The 16,723-nt window shown below is 43.4% G+C and overlaps 1 protein-coding gene across 2 annotated transcripts in view; it reads left to right on the top strand.

Moving 5' to 3' along the window:
- Grin2b (glutamate ionotropic receptor NMDA type subunit 2B) overlaps positions 1-16,723 on the top strand; it is a 478,504-nt gene that overhangs the window by 131,446 nt on the left and 330,335 nt on the right. For both annotated transcript variants that reach the window (XM_026787956.1, XM_005364513.2), the window contains exon 4: positions 8,445-8,873. In XM_026787956.1, the coding sequence (XP_026643757.1) occupies positions 8,463-8,873 (411 nt within the window). In that variant the 5' untranslated portion in view covers positions 8,445-8,462. The remainder of the gene's footprint in view (positions 1-8,444; positions 8,874-16,723) is intronic.

Genomic DNA, 16,723 nt, shown 5'->3' with positions numbered 1-16,723 from the left:
TTTAGTAAGTTGAGCATCCAAACCGCCCAGGCCCCCCCAAAGCCAGCACGTGCAGTAGGATCAAAAACCCATTGCCATTGTTCTTGAGTTCTCAGTAGGCTCAGTTTTTCTTTGATTGCATCTGACCTTTGAACTCTCTTTCATACATTTTTTCCCCCAGTCTGGCTTCAAACTCACTAGGTAATGAAGGATAACCATGAACTCCCGGTCCTCCTGCAGCATCTCCCGGTGTAGGGATCACAGGTGTATATCACCACACCTGGTTTTCTAGTACTGAGAATTGGACCCAGATCTTCATTCATGCCAGACAAGTATTCTGTTAACTGAGCCACATCCCTATCCTTCTGGTCTAGAGTCTTAAGATTTAAAATTCCAACTTTAATTTGGACTGAAAGGAAGGCTCAGTGGTTAAGAGCACTTGTTGCTCTTGCAGAGGACCACAGTTAGGTTTAATTTGGACTGAAAGGAAGGCTCAGTGGTTAAGAGCACTTGTTGCTCTTGCAGAGGACCACAGTTAGGTTCTCAGCTCCCACATGTTGATGCACAACTGCCTGTAACCCTAGTTCCAGGGGAATACGACACCCTCTTCCCTCTGTAGAATTTATGTATGTAGCTACATGTATGTGGTGTACTGACGTACTTGCAAGCAAACACACATAACAAAGATCTTAAAAAATGTCTGACCTAAAATGCAAAGTTAACTTGGAACTTAAAATTGCAAAGTATGTTAATGAACAAATTCTTTTGGTTCTGTTTTGTAGACTTGAGTTAAAGATACATTGGGTTCATGACTCACTTGAGTTATTGGTTCAGACAACGATGTCCTTTGTCATCTCCTGCAATAGAGTTTTACAGTTTTCTCTGTAGAGGTTTGGTTAGGATATTTCCTTGTTAATTCTTAAATAATTCACAGTTGTCTTTGCTGTTATGAATTTTATGTTTTCTAGTTGGTTAGAAGAACAGTATTGATTTTTTCTAATAGGCCCATTTATCAACATGCCCCATTTGAGCTGTATTAATTCAAGCAGTTCTTACATCCTATCAGATTCTCTGTGTAGATAACTATAGTCTTAATGAAAAGCTGTTTTTTTTCTTTTCTCTCTTGTGTTTGAAAGCCAACCTTTTGGTGCTGAGGTGGGCACTGAGCAAGATAAACAAACACTCTCACACTCACCTACAGCTTTAATGCCTTCAAAAGATTCTTTTGAAACAGAGCCTCACTGAGCATCAGGCTGGCATTCGGACTTAATGAGTAGCCTAGACAAACTTTGAACTTGCAATTCTCCTGCCTCAAGTTTCCAACTAGCTAGAATTAGAAGCTCGTACTGCCAGACCCAGATAAGCCTTTCACTTTCTTGCTTGATTTTATTAGTGTTTCCAGCAACTCTTTAAAAAAAAATTAGCCTTGCATCTTCTCAGTGTCAAAGTGAATGAGATCAGAGGTTTTTTGGTGCATAACTTTCAGGAGAAATTTGGGATGTATTTTCAGTCATCAAAGAATTTTCTTTGTTTGAATGTTGCATCTTTTCTGCTGTGGTTAGGTACTCCAGTTCATGAAGTATGCCTTCTCCATGTTTTTGAGATTATCGTGTGAATGTCTCCTTTGGTCTTTTAGTATAGGAATTGCTTTGATATGTATGTAGTTCATAGTTAGGCTATTCTTGCCTCTTGTTTTCAATCACATTTCATCATTGTTATCATCATTATTAGAAATATATCGTGCTTTGGCTAGCTAATAGGTTATTTTTCCTTTTATGTTCACATGTGATAGAATCCTATAATCATCTTTCCTTGTTCTCTCTGAATCTTTCACTTTTTATTTTGGCAAGAGTGGAGTAGGGGTGGCGGGGGTTGCTGGCTGCAAACTCGAGTAGTTGAGATAAAGCTAGGAGTTATTTTGGTATGTTCTAGATGAGGGTCTCCATGACCTGTTGTTTTTTATTAAAAATATTCAACATGCTTTTGTACTCCTTTTCTTATTTGATATCTTATTAAATACTGTGCATTAAGTTTAAGAGCAACTAATTTTCAGAATATTTCCATTCATTATTTTATAATTTCTGCTTTATATGTTATAATTGTGTTTTAAGATATACGATCCTTTACATTTCCCAAGTCTGCCACTCATCTCGCGACTCCATCATTGCCATTTAAAGGCTCATTTGGGTCTGGTTACATCTGTCCTTTGTTCTACATCTCATTGAGTTCTTTGTGCTGTATCTTTTGTTGTCACTGGTTTATTTTATTTTATTTTTATTAAAAATTCATGCAATATTCGGGTCATGGTTTCCCCTCCCACATCTTCTCCCATCTCCTCCCTACCGCCCCCCCCCGTCTCCATGCTGTTTTTCTCTCTTTCTTTAGAAAACAAATGGCAAATAATAAAGCAAACAAATGAGAATTTAAAAAATGAAAAAAAGCACAAACACACACACAGAGTTGGAAATCATAATATACACCGCAATATGAGACAAAAAAAATCCACAAAACCAAGATATTTGATGTATTCTTTGAGAATTTCATAGATTATATTTTGATGATATTCTTTGCACCCTGTTAACTCCTCTGAGATCGACTCCCACCTACCCAGCTCCATGCTTGTTCTCTCTTTTAAGAAGTGAACTTTAAGGCCAGGGAGGCTGGTTTGTGTTGACTGAAGGCTCCTGAGCACCAGTGCTGCCCTGGGGTGTGGTTCACACACCTAGGAGCACTGCATTGAAGAAAGCTGAGCTCCTTCTCCTGGCAAGTGTCAATTACGAGCACCATGTCAGAGAGGTGGGACTTCATGCCCTCATCCCTGCTCAGGGCCGGGATTTTGTCTGACCTGAACCTGTGTGTTCTGTCACTGTCCCTGAGTTCATGTCCACTGTATATGGAAAAGGCTGTTTCCCTGAAGTCATCCACCGCCTCTGGGTCTTCCAGGGTTCTCCTCAGGGTTGAGTGAGATATTATAATCAATCACATTGCCTTGTCTTCGAAATGGATTTAAAGTGTGTTTTTTTTTCCAAAATGCTCTCAAAAGTTTGATACTTGGTATTTTCCCAGGTATCCCGACAAATGGTTTGTAGTTCAGTTTTCCTTTATTTCCTTTTTAGCCTTAGTTAGTAAAGTTAGTCTTTTTGAAAGTTTTAAATGTGTGTGATTAAAAAATATTCCAAAGCCAGACATGGATAGGTATCTGCGAGCTATCCAAGCCTGGTCTATGGAGTGAGTTCCAGAACAGCCAGGGCTCATAACTTTATTGCCTATTGAAATGCGTTTTTTAAAGTGACAGTTGTTACATTTTGATCCCATAGAATCTGCCGGTGTCTTGTACATTGAAGACTCATATGTATTCCCTTAAATGCATTTCTAGATATCTGAGTCAATTCAAGCCTTTTGCTCACTCCTTAAAAATCTTTTATGTATTACTTAATAAGATGCCTCGCCTGTCAAATTTATGGCTTTTCCCTCATGGAAAATTTAGCTGCACTTTCCTACATGTCAACCTGTATTTTTAGATTCATATGTCCTCGGGACTATTCTAGCATTCCGGTGCCCAGGTGACAGTTATCATTGTCTTTTGATGGTTTCATTGTTGGGTTTTTGTCTTGGTATTGTAATGTTGAGATGCTCACATTGACCTTCAGAAAGGTTACACTCACGTCTTTTACAGTGAAGGCTACCATGCATTCCCTACCTTCTCCTGTGGCAGCTTTTAAAGCCTGCGCACCAGAACTTTCCAGCTTTATTCCTGGCTTCGGCAGCTCCTGGGTCTGAAGCGTGGCTTTGGCACTGTTTTATTAGACACAGTCTCCCTGTGCGGCTCTGGCTCAACGCCCTAAGTGCTGGGATTACACAGGTGTGCAGTGGCACCTGTCTAGGTCCCAAACTTTGAATCCCTTGATGACCACTGTCTGTCATAGTCCTACCATATCCGCTCTCAGCAGAGTGACGTCAGACAGCTTCCTGATCGGGTAGTGCTTGGCAACTTTGGCTTAAAATTTCCTACAGAACCACTTTCCATGCTTCCTATGAGAGTTACCCCGGGACTCAGTTTTCTCCAGGGAAAGCGTTGGTCCATCTCCTTCAACCAGTTGTATGTAGAGATAGCTAGGAACAAGTGTAGGCTGCCACTTGCTGTAAGCACCGTGTACCTTAAAGCCTGAAGCCTCTGGCATGGGTCCCCCAGACCAAATGCCAAGGAAGCAGAGGGCTGAGACAGTGGACGGTCAGTCCAACCTTTCCACCTTCTTGCTGATTCTCTTCGCACCTCTTTTGTGCATGAATTTAAAGCACGATTTGAAGACATGGAGCTTCAGGATATTGGCCCCTAGCCTGAATGGCTCCCAAATTCAGCCTCATGGCCAGGATGCTCTTAGCGAAGTCTGCTGTTACTCCTGTTACTCTGAGGACATCAGGGGATACCTTTTCAGGAAGTTATATCCGGAGGGAACGCATGTCTTTTGCCCCTCTTAGCGTTCCCCTCAGCCTGTCTGACATTCTCTTGCCCCGCATCCCACATGCTGTCGTAAATAGCCAGGCTTCCTGAACCGCTCCTAAAAGCTGAACAGTAACTCCATTTGCATCTGCAGAGCATTTTACAGCCTTCAAAGCACTTCCATATACATATTATCATTGGATCTTCAAACACCCTTCCAGGTATGTAGGTTAGGCCTATTATCATGACTATAGTCATGACAGGATAGACAGCACTAATTAGGTGACTCTCTCACCCTCATACCCTTCATTGTTGTGAGGCTGATTTAAAGTCAGGTTAGTAATTTCATTCATTCATTCATTCATTCGTTCTTTTGTTCATTCTCTCTTTTATCTGCCTGGACTGAAACACTCCCAGAATGGAAAAAGAAAGACTTTCAGGATTAGACAAACTTGGGTATGAAGCCCAATTTGCTATATGATCTCGGTCATATGATTTAACCTCTGAGCTCTCTTTTCTTATTTATAACTCAGGGAGAATCATGACTTGCAGTGTTTTTATAGGAATCAAGTAATGCACAAAACTTTGTCAGCCATAGTATCTGTCACATCGTAGGTGACCACTTTGAGATGCAAACTGTTATATATCCCAGTTTCTGTGTAGTCTCATGTGCTGACAAAAGCCTATAATTGGCTATAATTGATAGAATCTTCCCTGTTTAAGGTATATGAGGCAATGCTACACCCTGAGCATATAAATGAAAATGAGAGAGGACATTTCTTCTATGACTGTAACTTCTCTTAGATGATGATCCTGAGTGGTAGAACATGTGTTCATGGCATGTTCAGTATGCACAGTTATAGAACATGTGCTTAGCATGTGCAAGGTCATGGGTTCAATTCCCACTGCTGGAGGGAAGGGAAATGAGGGGGAAACACTGTCTACAAGGTAGTTGGTACTCACTACAAGTTGGCTAACCTTAGAGGTCTGATCATGAGGAGGTCACCTATTGTTTAAGACGGGCCGATGCACTACATTTAAGTATACGGAACTATCCCAAGGCCAAGGTGGACCTCATGAGCTTTGGTGAGGAGTCAAAGGAAGTGCTTCCCAGTTCTCCTCAGGAGGATGAAGTAAAATGAAAGAGGAGGCAAACACCAAAGAGCACTGTATTTAATGTTCTTGGTTTGTCTGAAGAAGGGTGTGGGATTATTTATTTTGGACCACACTTTCTCTCAACTGCTCACCCCCCATGTCTGAAACTGAGTTTTTACTCAGAGCTTTTTCTCTGTTCATCTGTCACTTCTATCTCCCACAATGCATTACTTTGTAAAGAGTTGCTCGGTAGAACCAAATCCTAGTCGCTGCATGTCACCACTAGCCATTGCGTAAAAGTATAATATATTGTGTGAGAGAAAACGGAGGTACACGAGAGGTGTTTAAAGAGCGAAAAGAAAAACTTGAAACAGAAGCGCATCGGGTGCATTCAAGTTAATAAACTGTCATGGCAGAGCGGGGCCACTTTCAAATGTGAAGAAATCTAATTTAGGGAGTTGTAACTGTAGGATTAGAATCTCACTGGAAAGAGGCGAGTGGACAGAGTTAGCCAAATTCTAAATGTCTGGGTTCTCGCTGAGAAAGAATCAGTCCTTGGAATTGAGCATGTATATTCCTTATTTCTCTGAGATGCTAAATCCAGCTGTCTCCTATTGAATATTCGGTCCTACTCAGCCTCTGGAATCTATTGCCCTTCTTTAAACACCAAGGAGGTGCCAGTCCCCAGTTCTGCTGACAGACCATCCGTAGCCCATCAGCTCAGGCTTTTGGAACCTATGGCGTCATTGTTCATTTCCACAGAGACAGAGACCAGAAATCTGTCAGGGGTGAGCTCTGGCGGGTGTGAGCCACAGAGACACTTGTATTATTTCTTTCGGGAGAAGCAAGGCAATCGACCCAGGTCTCCTCTTGGCAATGTTGAAGGATGACCATAACAGCTAGAGTTCCACTAGGTTTGCTGCCAAGAGCTGGATTGGATTTTTTTGCTTCCTCAGCCACAAAATGTCCCAGCCTCTCACTCCCGAATCACTAATGCCCTTTGTGGTCAGTCTGCTCAGTGTGAATACTTCCTGATCTTTCTTTGTTCACTACCTTCATTATAATTTTTTTCTTGTTGTTATCCAAATTCTCAAATTTTTAGGTCCCTAAATATCGCTCCCCCCCCCCTTTTTTTGGTCAATAAAACAGGAGTGATTAAACGACATTTTCATGTTTGATAGAAAATTGAGAGTCTCTTCTAGTGCTGGGTATACCTCGTAGGCTGTTTTCTTGGAGAACAATGCTGTATTAATATATTTGCATTCTGGTATTGTAACACCATTGGCCTTAGAGGGTTACATAACTGGCTTGGGTTTCAGTTTCTCCGTTTGAGAAATGGGAATAAAATGTCTAATTTGTAGCATTTTCATGAGAAGCAAAGAGATTGTGCATGAGGAAAATACCTTCCAGTGCACAGTGTATGATACGGAACGATAAATGACGGTTTAAGGCAAAGCAACACAGGCAGGACCCATTCTCATAAAGAAGAGGCACTTAGAGCGAATGATGAGAAACATAAAGAGAAATGACCGAGGCTCATATTCTACGGAGTTCTGCATCTTCAGTCTGCTGTGTGGTGTGTGATTTAGGAGCCCGTGTGGAAATGAAAAGGGAGGGGCTCTTTGTAGGAAGAAGGAAGTGAGCTATACACAAATATCTAGGCCACCCTCTCAGGAAGTTACAGCTACAGGCTATCACTGGAAATAAAATAAAACTATCTTCAAGGTTGACACTCTGTGACTCCAACCCGGAGTAGTATTTGCTTGTTCTTGTATTTTGATGCATAGAAAGGTCAGGATGATACTGTTTCTTGTAACGCAGTGATTGACGATGCGGAAGGCAGTGTGGGGTGTGCAGTGTCCTGGCATTCAAGGTAGAAGACGAAAAGTCAGAAATTTGGGTTCAAAATTGCGTCAGGACCTGGCTTAACATTTATGAGCACTTGCTGCTCCTGCAGAAGACTTGAGTTCGACTTTCAGCACTCACACTGGCAGCTTACAAACACTTTAATGACTTCAGTTCTGTGAGATTTGATGCCTCTTCTGGACTCAGAGGGTACCTACACACATGTAGTATATACAAACAAAGCCACACACACACACACACACACACACACACACACACACACACACACTACACGAAATGGAATCTTATTTTTTTTAAGGGCTGCTTCACTTTATTAAGTCTTGGGTAGGTCCCTTAACTTCATTGAGCCTTGATGCCAACATCCATAAAATGAGATACTAATACTCCTTTTAATTTTTCCCTGCTGGGTGATTGTAACGATCAGTTACAATTAAGTATCCATGTACTGCTTCTCTAATTTAATGTTAAGAGACAGATTCTAAAAGAGAAATATGGAAGCGATTCCCGGCTGTCACTCCCTGGGAGGCAAACATGAGGTCCAGGCAACAAGACCATGGGGCCTCCATGCCTGGAGTTTGCTGGATTCATCTTATCCAGGCCATGTTTTGTGGCCAGCTTCTGCTGAGCCCCCTTTGCCAAGGGCAGCTCAAAGATGGTTATAACTAGACTTCCAGGGGTCCAGGCAAGAGCAAGGCCCCTCCTGCTGTCTCCTGTGTGTGTGTGTGTGTGTGTGTGTGTGTGTGTGTGTGTGTGTGTGTGTGTGTGTACACGCACACATGTGCGTGCTTGGCTGGCCCACACTTCCCAGCACATCCTTGGCTGCTTTATCTCTGTTGGCTGCTGATTTGTCTTGGTCAAAGATTTATTAGGCTTTTGAAAATTTCTTTTTCTCTCTTCGTGCCCAGAGAACATCTGAATTAAGATGCTGGGTTAGGGGGAGTGAAATTGAGCTTCATGAGCAGCCGATAGAGTTTCTTGACTCTGCAAGCATTCAGATGCTGCAAAGACATGTTCTCTAGAGCACACCTCGGGTTTTTAACCATTGTCTCCTTTCTGTTTTCAGAGAGTCGACGAGCTGAAGATGAAGCCCAGTGCAGAGTGCTGTTCTCCCAAGTTCTGGTTGGTGTTGGCCGTCCTGGCCGTATCCGGCAGCAAAGCCCGTTCCCAAAAGAGCCCCCCCAGCATCGGCATCGCTGTCATCCTCGTGGGCACTTCAGACGAAGTGGCCATAAAAGACGCCCACGAGAAAGATGACTTCCATCATCTCTCAGTAGTTCCCCGGGTGGAGCTGGTAGCCATGAACGAAACTGACCCAAAGAGCATCATCACCCGTATCTGCGATCTTATGTCCGACCGGAAGATCCAGGGGGTGGTGTTTGCTGATGACACCGACCAGGAAGCCATCGCCCAGATCCTCGATTTCATTTCTGCTCAGACGCTCACCCCTATCCTGGGCATCCATGGGGGCTCATCTATGATAATGGCAGATAAGGTAAAAAGACAGCTATTCTGAGGAGCAAACGGTGCATTGATTTTAAGGCAAAACTAAGTGGTTAAACATAGAAATTTACCAGGACACATAAAGTGAACAGATGAGAGTCCGTGAACTAGTCGGATAGTTAGGAGATGAAAGTCGGAAAATAATGCTGGTGTAGACGCCCCTAGAGCCTGTTTCTCAGCCTGGGGTCTATCGACCTTTTCACAGGGGTCGCCTTAGACTGTCAGAAAACACAGATATTTGCATTATGACTCATAACAGCAGCAAAATTACAATTATGAAGGAGCAATGAAAAGAGTTTATGGTTGAGGGTCACTACAGCATGAGGAACGTGGTAAAGGGTCGCAGCGTTAGGAAGGTTGAGAACCATTGGTCAAGAGTTTAGGACAGATTTATGTGTCTGTTTGTCTATTACTGAGAGATATTAAAAGTTGAAGTGTTGATAGATTTTTTTTCCAAAATAGGTATGTGAGTAGCTCCCTCAACACTATAAGACACCCCCTGCTCTATCATGGTTACTAAAATATTCTCCACCACAATGGTTGTAAGAATTTAAAAAGAAAAATGCCCATGGCAGGTAGTTTCTGTCTGTGAAGACCCAAATGTCACAGCACTAGGAAGATGCCCACTTACATCTCAGGATCTGCCCATCATAAAGCCACTAGCCACACAACCACGGCAGCCATGTGTTCTCCATGGTTAGCTTTAAAGGTAGTTTTAACTGTGGTTTGCATACTGGAGTCATCTGGAGGGCTCTGAATGGCCCTGAAGTCTGCTTACATTCCAGCCTGGGATTCCGGGGTCTGAAAACCTTCTCAGGTGACTCCAGAGTACGGTTAAATGAGAACATGGCTGTGAAGGTTCAGAAAGGGAATGCCTGAACCAGGTTGGACTAAACATCTAAGGACAGACAGTGATTCACTTGACCTCAGCACTGAATCTGAAATCTCAGAAAACGTGTTCTGCTTGGATTTTTAAGCCGTTGTTGACTGTTCGGTTGTTTTTTCCCCCTCACTATGCTGCTCAGTGCTTGTTGCTTAGCTCCCACGGCCATCATTCCTTTCAGACGGACAGCGATTCACCCTCTTACAATACGTGAGACACGTGTCACTTTTAGAAACCTTCCCACCTTACTGTTGCCCTCCCGGATTTGTTGCCTTCAGTTTCAGAAGTGCCGTTAGGTCCCTCTAAAGGTCATGCTGTGCGATCAAGAATGGTTGTGGGTACCCCAAACCTCACCTCACCACCCCAAGCATGCTGCTTGACCAGATGAGAACTACCACAGCACAGATTCACCAGAGAAGCCCTTGTGACCAGTGTCGCCACCTATTGGTGGCTGGAGGAATGGCTACTGCTTCTGCCTCCCATTGCTCCATCTAGGGAAGGCTGGGCTGAGAGCGGTATGCAGAGAAGCTTCATTATCATGAGAGATAGGTGTTCACATGGGCACCCACATGCATATCAGAAAACAAACACTGGCAGGAGTCGCTCGGAATGAACTTAAACACAATGGAAAAGGCACCAGCTGTGGCAAAAGCCACTGAGCGTGGTGCTTCAGGTGGACACCATTTTAAAAAGTTGTCCTTAGTCAAGTACATTTTACTTTATGCGTGGTATTCTAAGGGTGTTATACTGCATTGTAAGAATGTTGACATGATTAAGAGCTAGATTTCAAAATCATAAATAAGTGTGTGCTCCGTTCCAGAGTACAGCAGATCAGAATGATTTTGTTGCTGCTCATTTGAGTTATTGCAAACCCGTGTTATTTCCCTCGAGGAGGGAGCTTGTGCACACACTGATTGGTAGCATCCCCCTGGTGTCGTTTGAAGATCCTCAGCGTGAGGATAAAACTAGGAGCTGAGGTGCAATCTGGGTGGAGGTTGGGCTCTCTTGCTCCCTGGTGCATTCTGGGTACTGTGAGAGTGTTCACTGTGTGTTGGGCAGTTAGTCTGTCCATGTGTTATTTTATTTAATACCGCTGAGCTGAATGGCAGTGCCTCTCTTTCAGGAGGGGAAGCCAAGGCTCAAAGAGATTAAATATCACATCCCAAGTGAGGCTGTAGAAGCTGGCAGCCGTACTTTAACTGCAGTTGCCAATTCTACGCCCCATTGCTCTCCCAGGAAAGGATGAGGCTGGTGGAGGCTTCATAAGTCTCACTTGCTCCCTTCTCCTTTGTCCTCTGGCATTGTGGGAAATGCCATAGAACCAGCAGTAGTCTAGCACCTGGTTCAATGTCAGGCAATGCAGGAAGCTCACTGCAGGAGAGAAGGAACAAGAACCCGTGCAGCACAGTTCTACAGAGAACCTGCTGACTACTGCCTCCTAGGGGTAAAAGGCAGAATTGACTTGGTAGGTAGTGTGGGTTTCAGCGGTTGCTGTCACGAGAGTTGCTATCACCCTTCCTTCTGTCTCCATTGTTACTGCGTTCAAAAACCTCATGCCACCCTTGCTTCTCCCCATTAGTAAAAGGAGGCGAACAGTGATTGCTTCAGGAGAAGTCCTAACATAGAGTAAATAATGTCTAATTGGGTTTTGGCCTAAGATCAGAAAGAGGAAGAAGGAAGGAAAGGTCCTGGTAGCCAGAGAGTTGGATGCTTGGTCATGGAGGGTAGAGGGTGGGGTTGCTGGTGGCCCCAGAGGAGGGTGCCACAGGGCCAGAGGCACGGAGGAGATAGAGGCGATTCCCAGGCTGTGCTGAGGAGCGGGCATAGGCCTGGAGGACCTGCATGGTACCAAATAAAGGGTCCTCCAGGTCACAGGGAGAGAAGTTTTGACCTCAAAGTGTAAGATCAGGTTCGTTTGCTTTTAAATCAAAGTATACATTCAATCGCCATGGTTGCATGATATACGTGTAGAATGGGGAAACGGGATTTGAAACAGGATACAGAATTTCAAAATGGAGCTGAGGGGGTTGGGGATTTAGCTCAGTGGTAGAGCTCTTGTCTAGCAAGCACAAGGCCCTGGGTTCGGTCCTCAGCTTTAGAAAAAAAAAAAAGACAAAATATCAAAATGGAGCTGAGGAGGGAACTTTGAGGTAGGCGGTGTCTGTGGCTGAAACTTAGTAACTAACTGGAGCATGGTGCTTTATCTGTCCTGCTAGGAGACGGGTAATTGCCTTGCGGTTCAAAGTTTTTCCTTTTCATGGAATAGCATTTAGTTGCTCACTCACTGTATTTGTGGAGCTTTGGATGCCTGAAAGACACCCCTGTTATAAGGACTTCTGGTGAAGCGGACGCTGATCTGCCTCCGCGACTGGTCAAATGGCGTGCGCTCACATTCGCATATGCTAACTGATCAGAGAAAACGCCAGCTGTCTGCCTTCAGTGAGGTAAAAGCACAGTAGACTATGGCGGAAAGAGGCACAGGGGACAGCGTAGCAGAGCTAGTGAGAACTCAGAAGCTGGAGTCTGAGCGACTGGATGTGGGGCTCTGGTTTCCTCACCAGCTTGTTATATGGTCAACCTCAGTTTCTTCTCCCTGTGCAGCAGGGAGGAGAGTATCCATTCGTGAGTGGTGGAGGATTAGATAATGAGATTCGTAGTGTGTATGTAGTTAAGTGCCCAGATAAAACTGAACAAGAAACACAGGAGAGAAATCTGGGAGAGGGCTCTGAAGAAGGGCGCTGGATTCTCTTGTCTCACCCAGGAGGCTGAGATTCATTAGAGTATGGAAGCCTGCCATGGCCAAAAGGGTACACCCACGACAGAAAAGGCTCTAGCTAGCTACTGAAGAACTTGTAGTAGTTGAGAGTGATAACAAGGAATGCTTAAAAATGTATGAGGTGCTTCTTGGCAGTCCCCCACCAGAGAATAAATAACGTATTTCATCTTGTATTGTTATAATTGCTCTCACTCTCCCTGAGATCCCGGATTTAGGATGAATGTCTGAACTCAGGCTAGCAGCATCGCCATGTCTTCCCAGGGGGTTTCTCGATCGATTGAGTTTTCACATTTTAGCTCAGAGATGTTAAGTAACCAGCCCGGAACATCACAGCTTGCAGTTTGCAGTGAACTGGGATTCAACTCCCAGAGACACATGTTTGGAAACCCATGCTTTTTTTTGTGTGTACAATTTAGCTTCATAAGACACAGAATTAAGAATTATAAGTCACACATTTCAATCTCCATTCTGATGAGTTTTGGAAATTTCGGCAATCAGATCACTTAAGTGATATGAGGCTCAGTAGACAGTTTGTAAGATATAAATTGGTTTCCTTTTACCCAATTTGCATCATTTTGTAGATAAAAAGAAAATATGGGAAAAAATGTTGCAATGGTACCAAGCAAGCAGACACTTGATAAGAACACTGGAGGCCCTGAAAATTGTTCTACCGCTAGCATCAGTGACAATGAAAATGGCTTGGGCAGGAGGTGGGGGACACAATGCCTAGGATGGAGATTGCCCCAGGATCAATCAAGAGGAAGTGAGAGCCAAGCTCTACAGTCACATGGAGAAGAGAGGGAAGGGTGTGCAGAGTGAAAGTCGAGGTTCAGAACAGATGGGTTGACCACAGTGAAAACTGACCCCCAAACTTGCACCTGCGTCTTTCTCTTCAGTGAAGGCTGTGCGCATGCTCACTGTGGTCTCTGTTGCTCGGACTCTTTTTTAAAGGGCATGGTGCGCAGTGATACTCCGAATAGTATTTTCAGGTTTTTCTCTTTTCTGATTTTTAATTTTTATTGTTACACTGTGTGCACGAGCGCACGTGTGCACGTGCGCGCGCGTGCGTGCGTGCGTGCGTGTGTGTGTGTGTGTGTGTGTGTGTGTGTGTTTGTGCGTGTGCGCAGGTGCAGAAAGCCATTTTGGAACATAACGAATAGGATGATGGCCCCTGCTTCTGCTCTCTTCCTCCCTCTCTCTCCACAGTTCATTTTAATTTCTGTCACTTCCTTTGGAGAGAACAGATAAGCCCATGATCATTGCCTTTCTTCTCTTTTTTCTTCCCATTTTCTCATGTGGATTTATTTAGCACCACTTTTAAACCAGGATAACTACATGCTATGCATACCTTTGCCCAGTGTCTTCTCTGCACTGTTTGGTGTCTCTTGCTTTTTCACCTGCTTTTGGTTGCCCAGGACACGGTATTCTAGAAGCAAACTGGTATCACAACATTTCAGATGTAGGGGTACAGCATGTGTCTGGTCCATGTTAGTGAGCATTTTAATTTTTCAAGCAATCCTACGAGGTAAGCACTAGCATTTCGTTTCTGTTGAAGGCGGAAATGAATGTGAGCATATATGTACCTGTGTCAAAGTCCAGTGGCTGGAAGAATTGTCTGGCTGAATTCTTAACTCATGGATGCTTCCTCCCAGTCTGTATCCTGAGAAAGCAAGAAGTCAGGACCGAACTGTCTGCCTGTGGTTTAGCTTCTCTCCATCTTACTCTCCTTCCTTGAATTGTGCTTTGGGGAAAGATGGGCAAACAGTTCTCTCTAAAGTACTAGAATGATATGGGATTTCCCTTTGTATGCTGGGATTACCATTAATGAATAAAGAAACTGGCTTGGCCTGTTGATAGGGCAGAACTTAGGTAAGTGGGGAAAGCTAAACAGAATGCTGGGAGAAGGAAGGCAGGAAGAGAAGCCATGTAGCCCCTGCCAGAGACAGGTGCCAAAACTTTAGTTGGTAAATTTGGCGATACATAGATGAATAGAAATGGGTTAAATTCATATGTAAGAGTTAGCCAATAAGAAGCTAGAGCTAATGGGCCAAACAGTGATTTAATTAATACCATTTCTGTGTGATTATTTCTGTTTCTGGGCAGCTGGGAAACAAACAAGCAGCCACCTCCAACCCTGGAAGCTTCAGGAATAGGGAGCTCTCAGCTCTATGTAGATTCTAGATCTTTCTGTCTTCTGTGTTCTATGTTTCTGGTTGGCCTGCACATCATCTCTTTAAAAATGGCCCTTTGCAAAGACTGCCCACTTGATGTCCAGGGGGCCATTTTTGTGCTTTTAAAAATTGAAGACTCAAGCATACTTTTCACAGAAAAGATGGTCAGAAGGTTATCCGGGAGTATCATTCCTCATCTGCCTTTCAGGAAAGTGACTTGTCCACAGGAGCATTGTGGTGCAGCCAGGAGAGGGTGCTGGCTTTGGAGCCAGTAGATGTGGGTTGTCCTCATTTCTAGCCTTGTGACCTTGGCCCTGCCCTTTCAAGTTGCTGAGTGTCAAGTTCTCAGAGTGAGCCTTAGGAAGAGAGTGATGCTGTGCTTGTCAAAACTCGGGCCTTCCATGTGTGCTGTGATGTGTTTCCATACAGCAGACCATGTTGAATCTCAAGGGAAATAGATCATTGTTAAATGAAAGGGAAGCCCTTGGGGCATTTGTTTTCTTCATCTGAGACATGGTGGCCTAATTATCCTAAGTTGTTATGCAGGTATGATGGGAAGGACTGACATTGATAACCATTTATTTTTTGTCAACCTCTGGGCCAGTCACCTGATGCCAGCTCGTTACCTCACACATATTATCTCATCCTATGTCTTTGTTTAATTTATGAGACAACTTGTCTCCACCTTACAGATGAGGGAGCTGTAGGTCAAAGAGGCTTAGTGATGCTTCTCAGGACCTCTAAGTGGTGATCTGCTCATAATGACTTAGACAAATGGCATCTCAGCAAGGAGTCTGGAGGTGACCCACTCTAGAGGTGGGTCAATGACCAAATGATGTCAGGATTTCTGTGTGGGGTCCTTTGGTATTTTTGTTGTGATTGGGATGTGGCTGTTCTCACCACAGATGCCATGTTCTTATTTGAGGAAGTGAAAATGTTAAGGGAGTGTAAGATTAGGAAGCATCATTCATCCTCATCGCAGCATCCCAAATGTTTATCTTCATCGCCGCATCCCAAATGTTCATCCTCATCGCAGCATCCCATATGATGTCAGTAACAGGACCGGCCCTTGGAGGTGTCCAGTCTCTGTGGTAGGGTGACAAGGGGGCATAGAGGTAAGAATGACTTTGAGGGCATCTCTTAAGGAAAATGACAATCAGTAATTCAGCTACTATCCTTTTGATTCAAAAGCCCAAACGTCTCTGATTTCTCCTGCCTCACCCCAATTGCTGCTCTGTGTCCTTGCTCCAGTCTCTTCAGATGTCCCCCAGAGCACAGCTTCCTGAACTTCTTCCGCTCATGATGCCTTTTAGCCTGAGAAATTTTTATGTGACTCGAAGTGTGAAGGCATATAATATAAGTATGCAAATCAAGCATTAACTATAGTAAATCACAGAGAAATTTCTTTTAAAACAATTATTTGGTACGTGTATAATTTTCCAGATGAAAGCAAATTTGAATGTTAATGAGATGGTTGTGGTCATTTCATTTTACATAAAGAATGAAATCTTCGCTGATTATTTGATGTTGTAGGACAGAGAGCATCTTCAGTGTTTTTCATACTTGAATGACACTTCAAATTCATAATTATTATTAATAATAATAATGACTATCCCTTCACATAAATATACATAGTAATAGATGGCAGAAGTATGTTGGAGACCATTTCCAAGATGTTGGAAATTCTGCCCTAATCCCAAACCCAAACTCATTTAATGATTTTTTTTAAAAAAAAATAAGACTCAAGTCAGTAATTCAAATGGTAATTTTAAAAATCAAACATTTTTACATGATATAATTTAGGATATACTAATTTGATATTTGCACACTGAAGAATGATGGTCAAAATCTTTAAGTTTTTGTTTCCCATAATTAAATTATTATGTTGCAGTAAAAGCAGAGAATCTTATATGCACCATAAACACTGCATTTATAACAGACAACAGCCTCAGATCTGGGCTGGGTGTTTTAGGCATGGTCTCTTAGCAGTTCATGGCATGATGGCATACACA

The sequence above is a fragment of the Microtus ochrogaster genome, assembly GCF_000317375.1.
Source record: "Microtus ochrogaster isolate Prairie Vole_2 chromosome 14 unlocalized genomic scaffold, MicOch1.0 chr14_random_2, whole genome shotgun sequence".
In the NCBI taxonomy this organism is placed as follows: domain Eukaryota; kingdom Metazoa; phylum Chordata; class Mammalia; order Rodentia; family Cricetidae; genus Microtus; species Microtus ochrogaster.
Note: the sequence above shows the minus strand (reverse complement) of the source record. Positions and strands in the feature narration are given on the sequence as shown.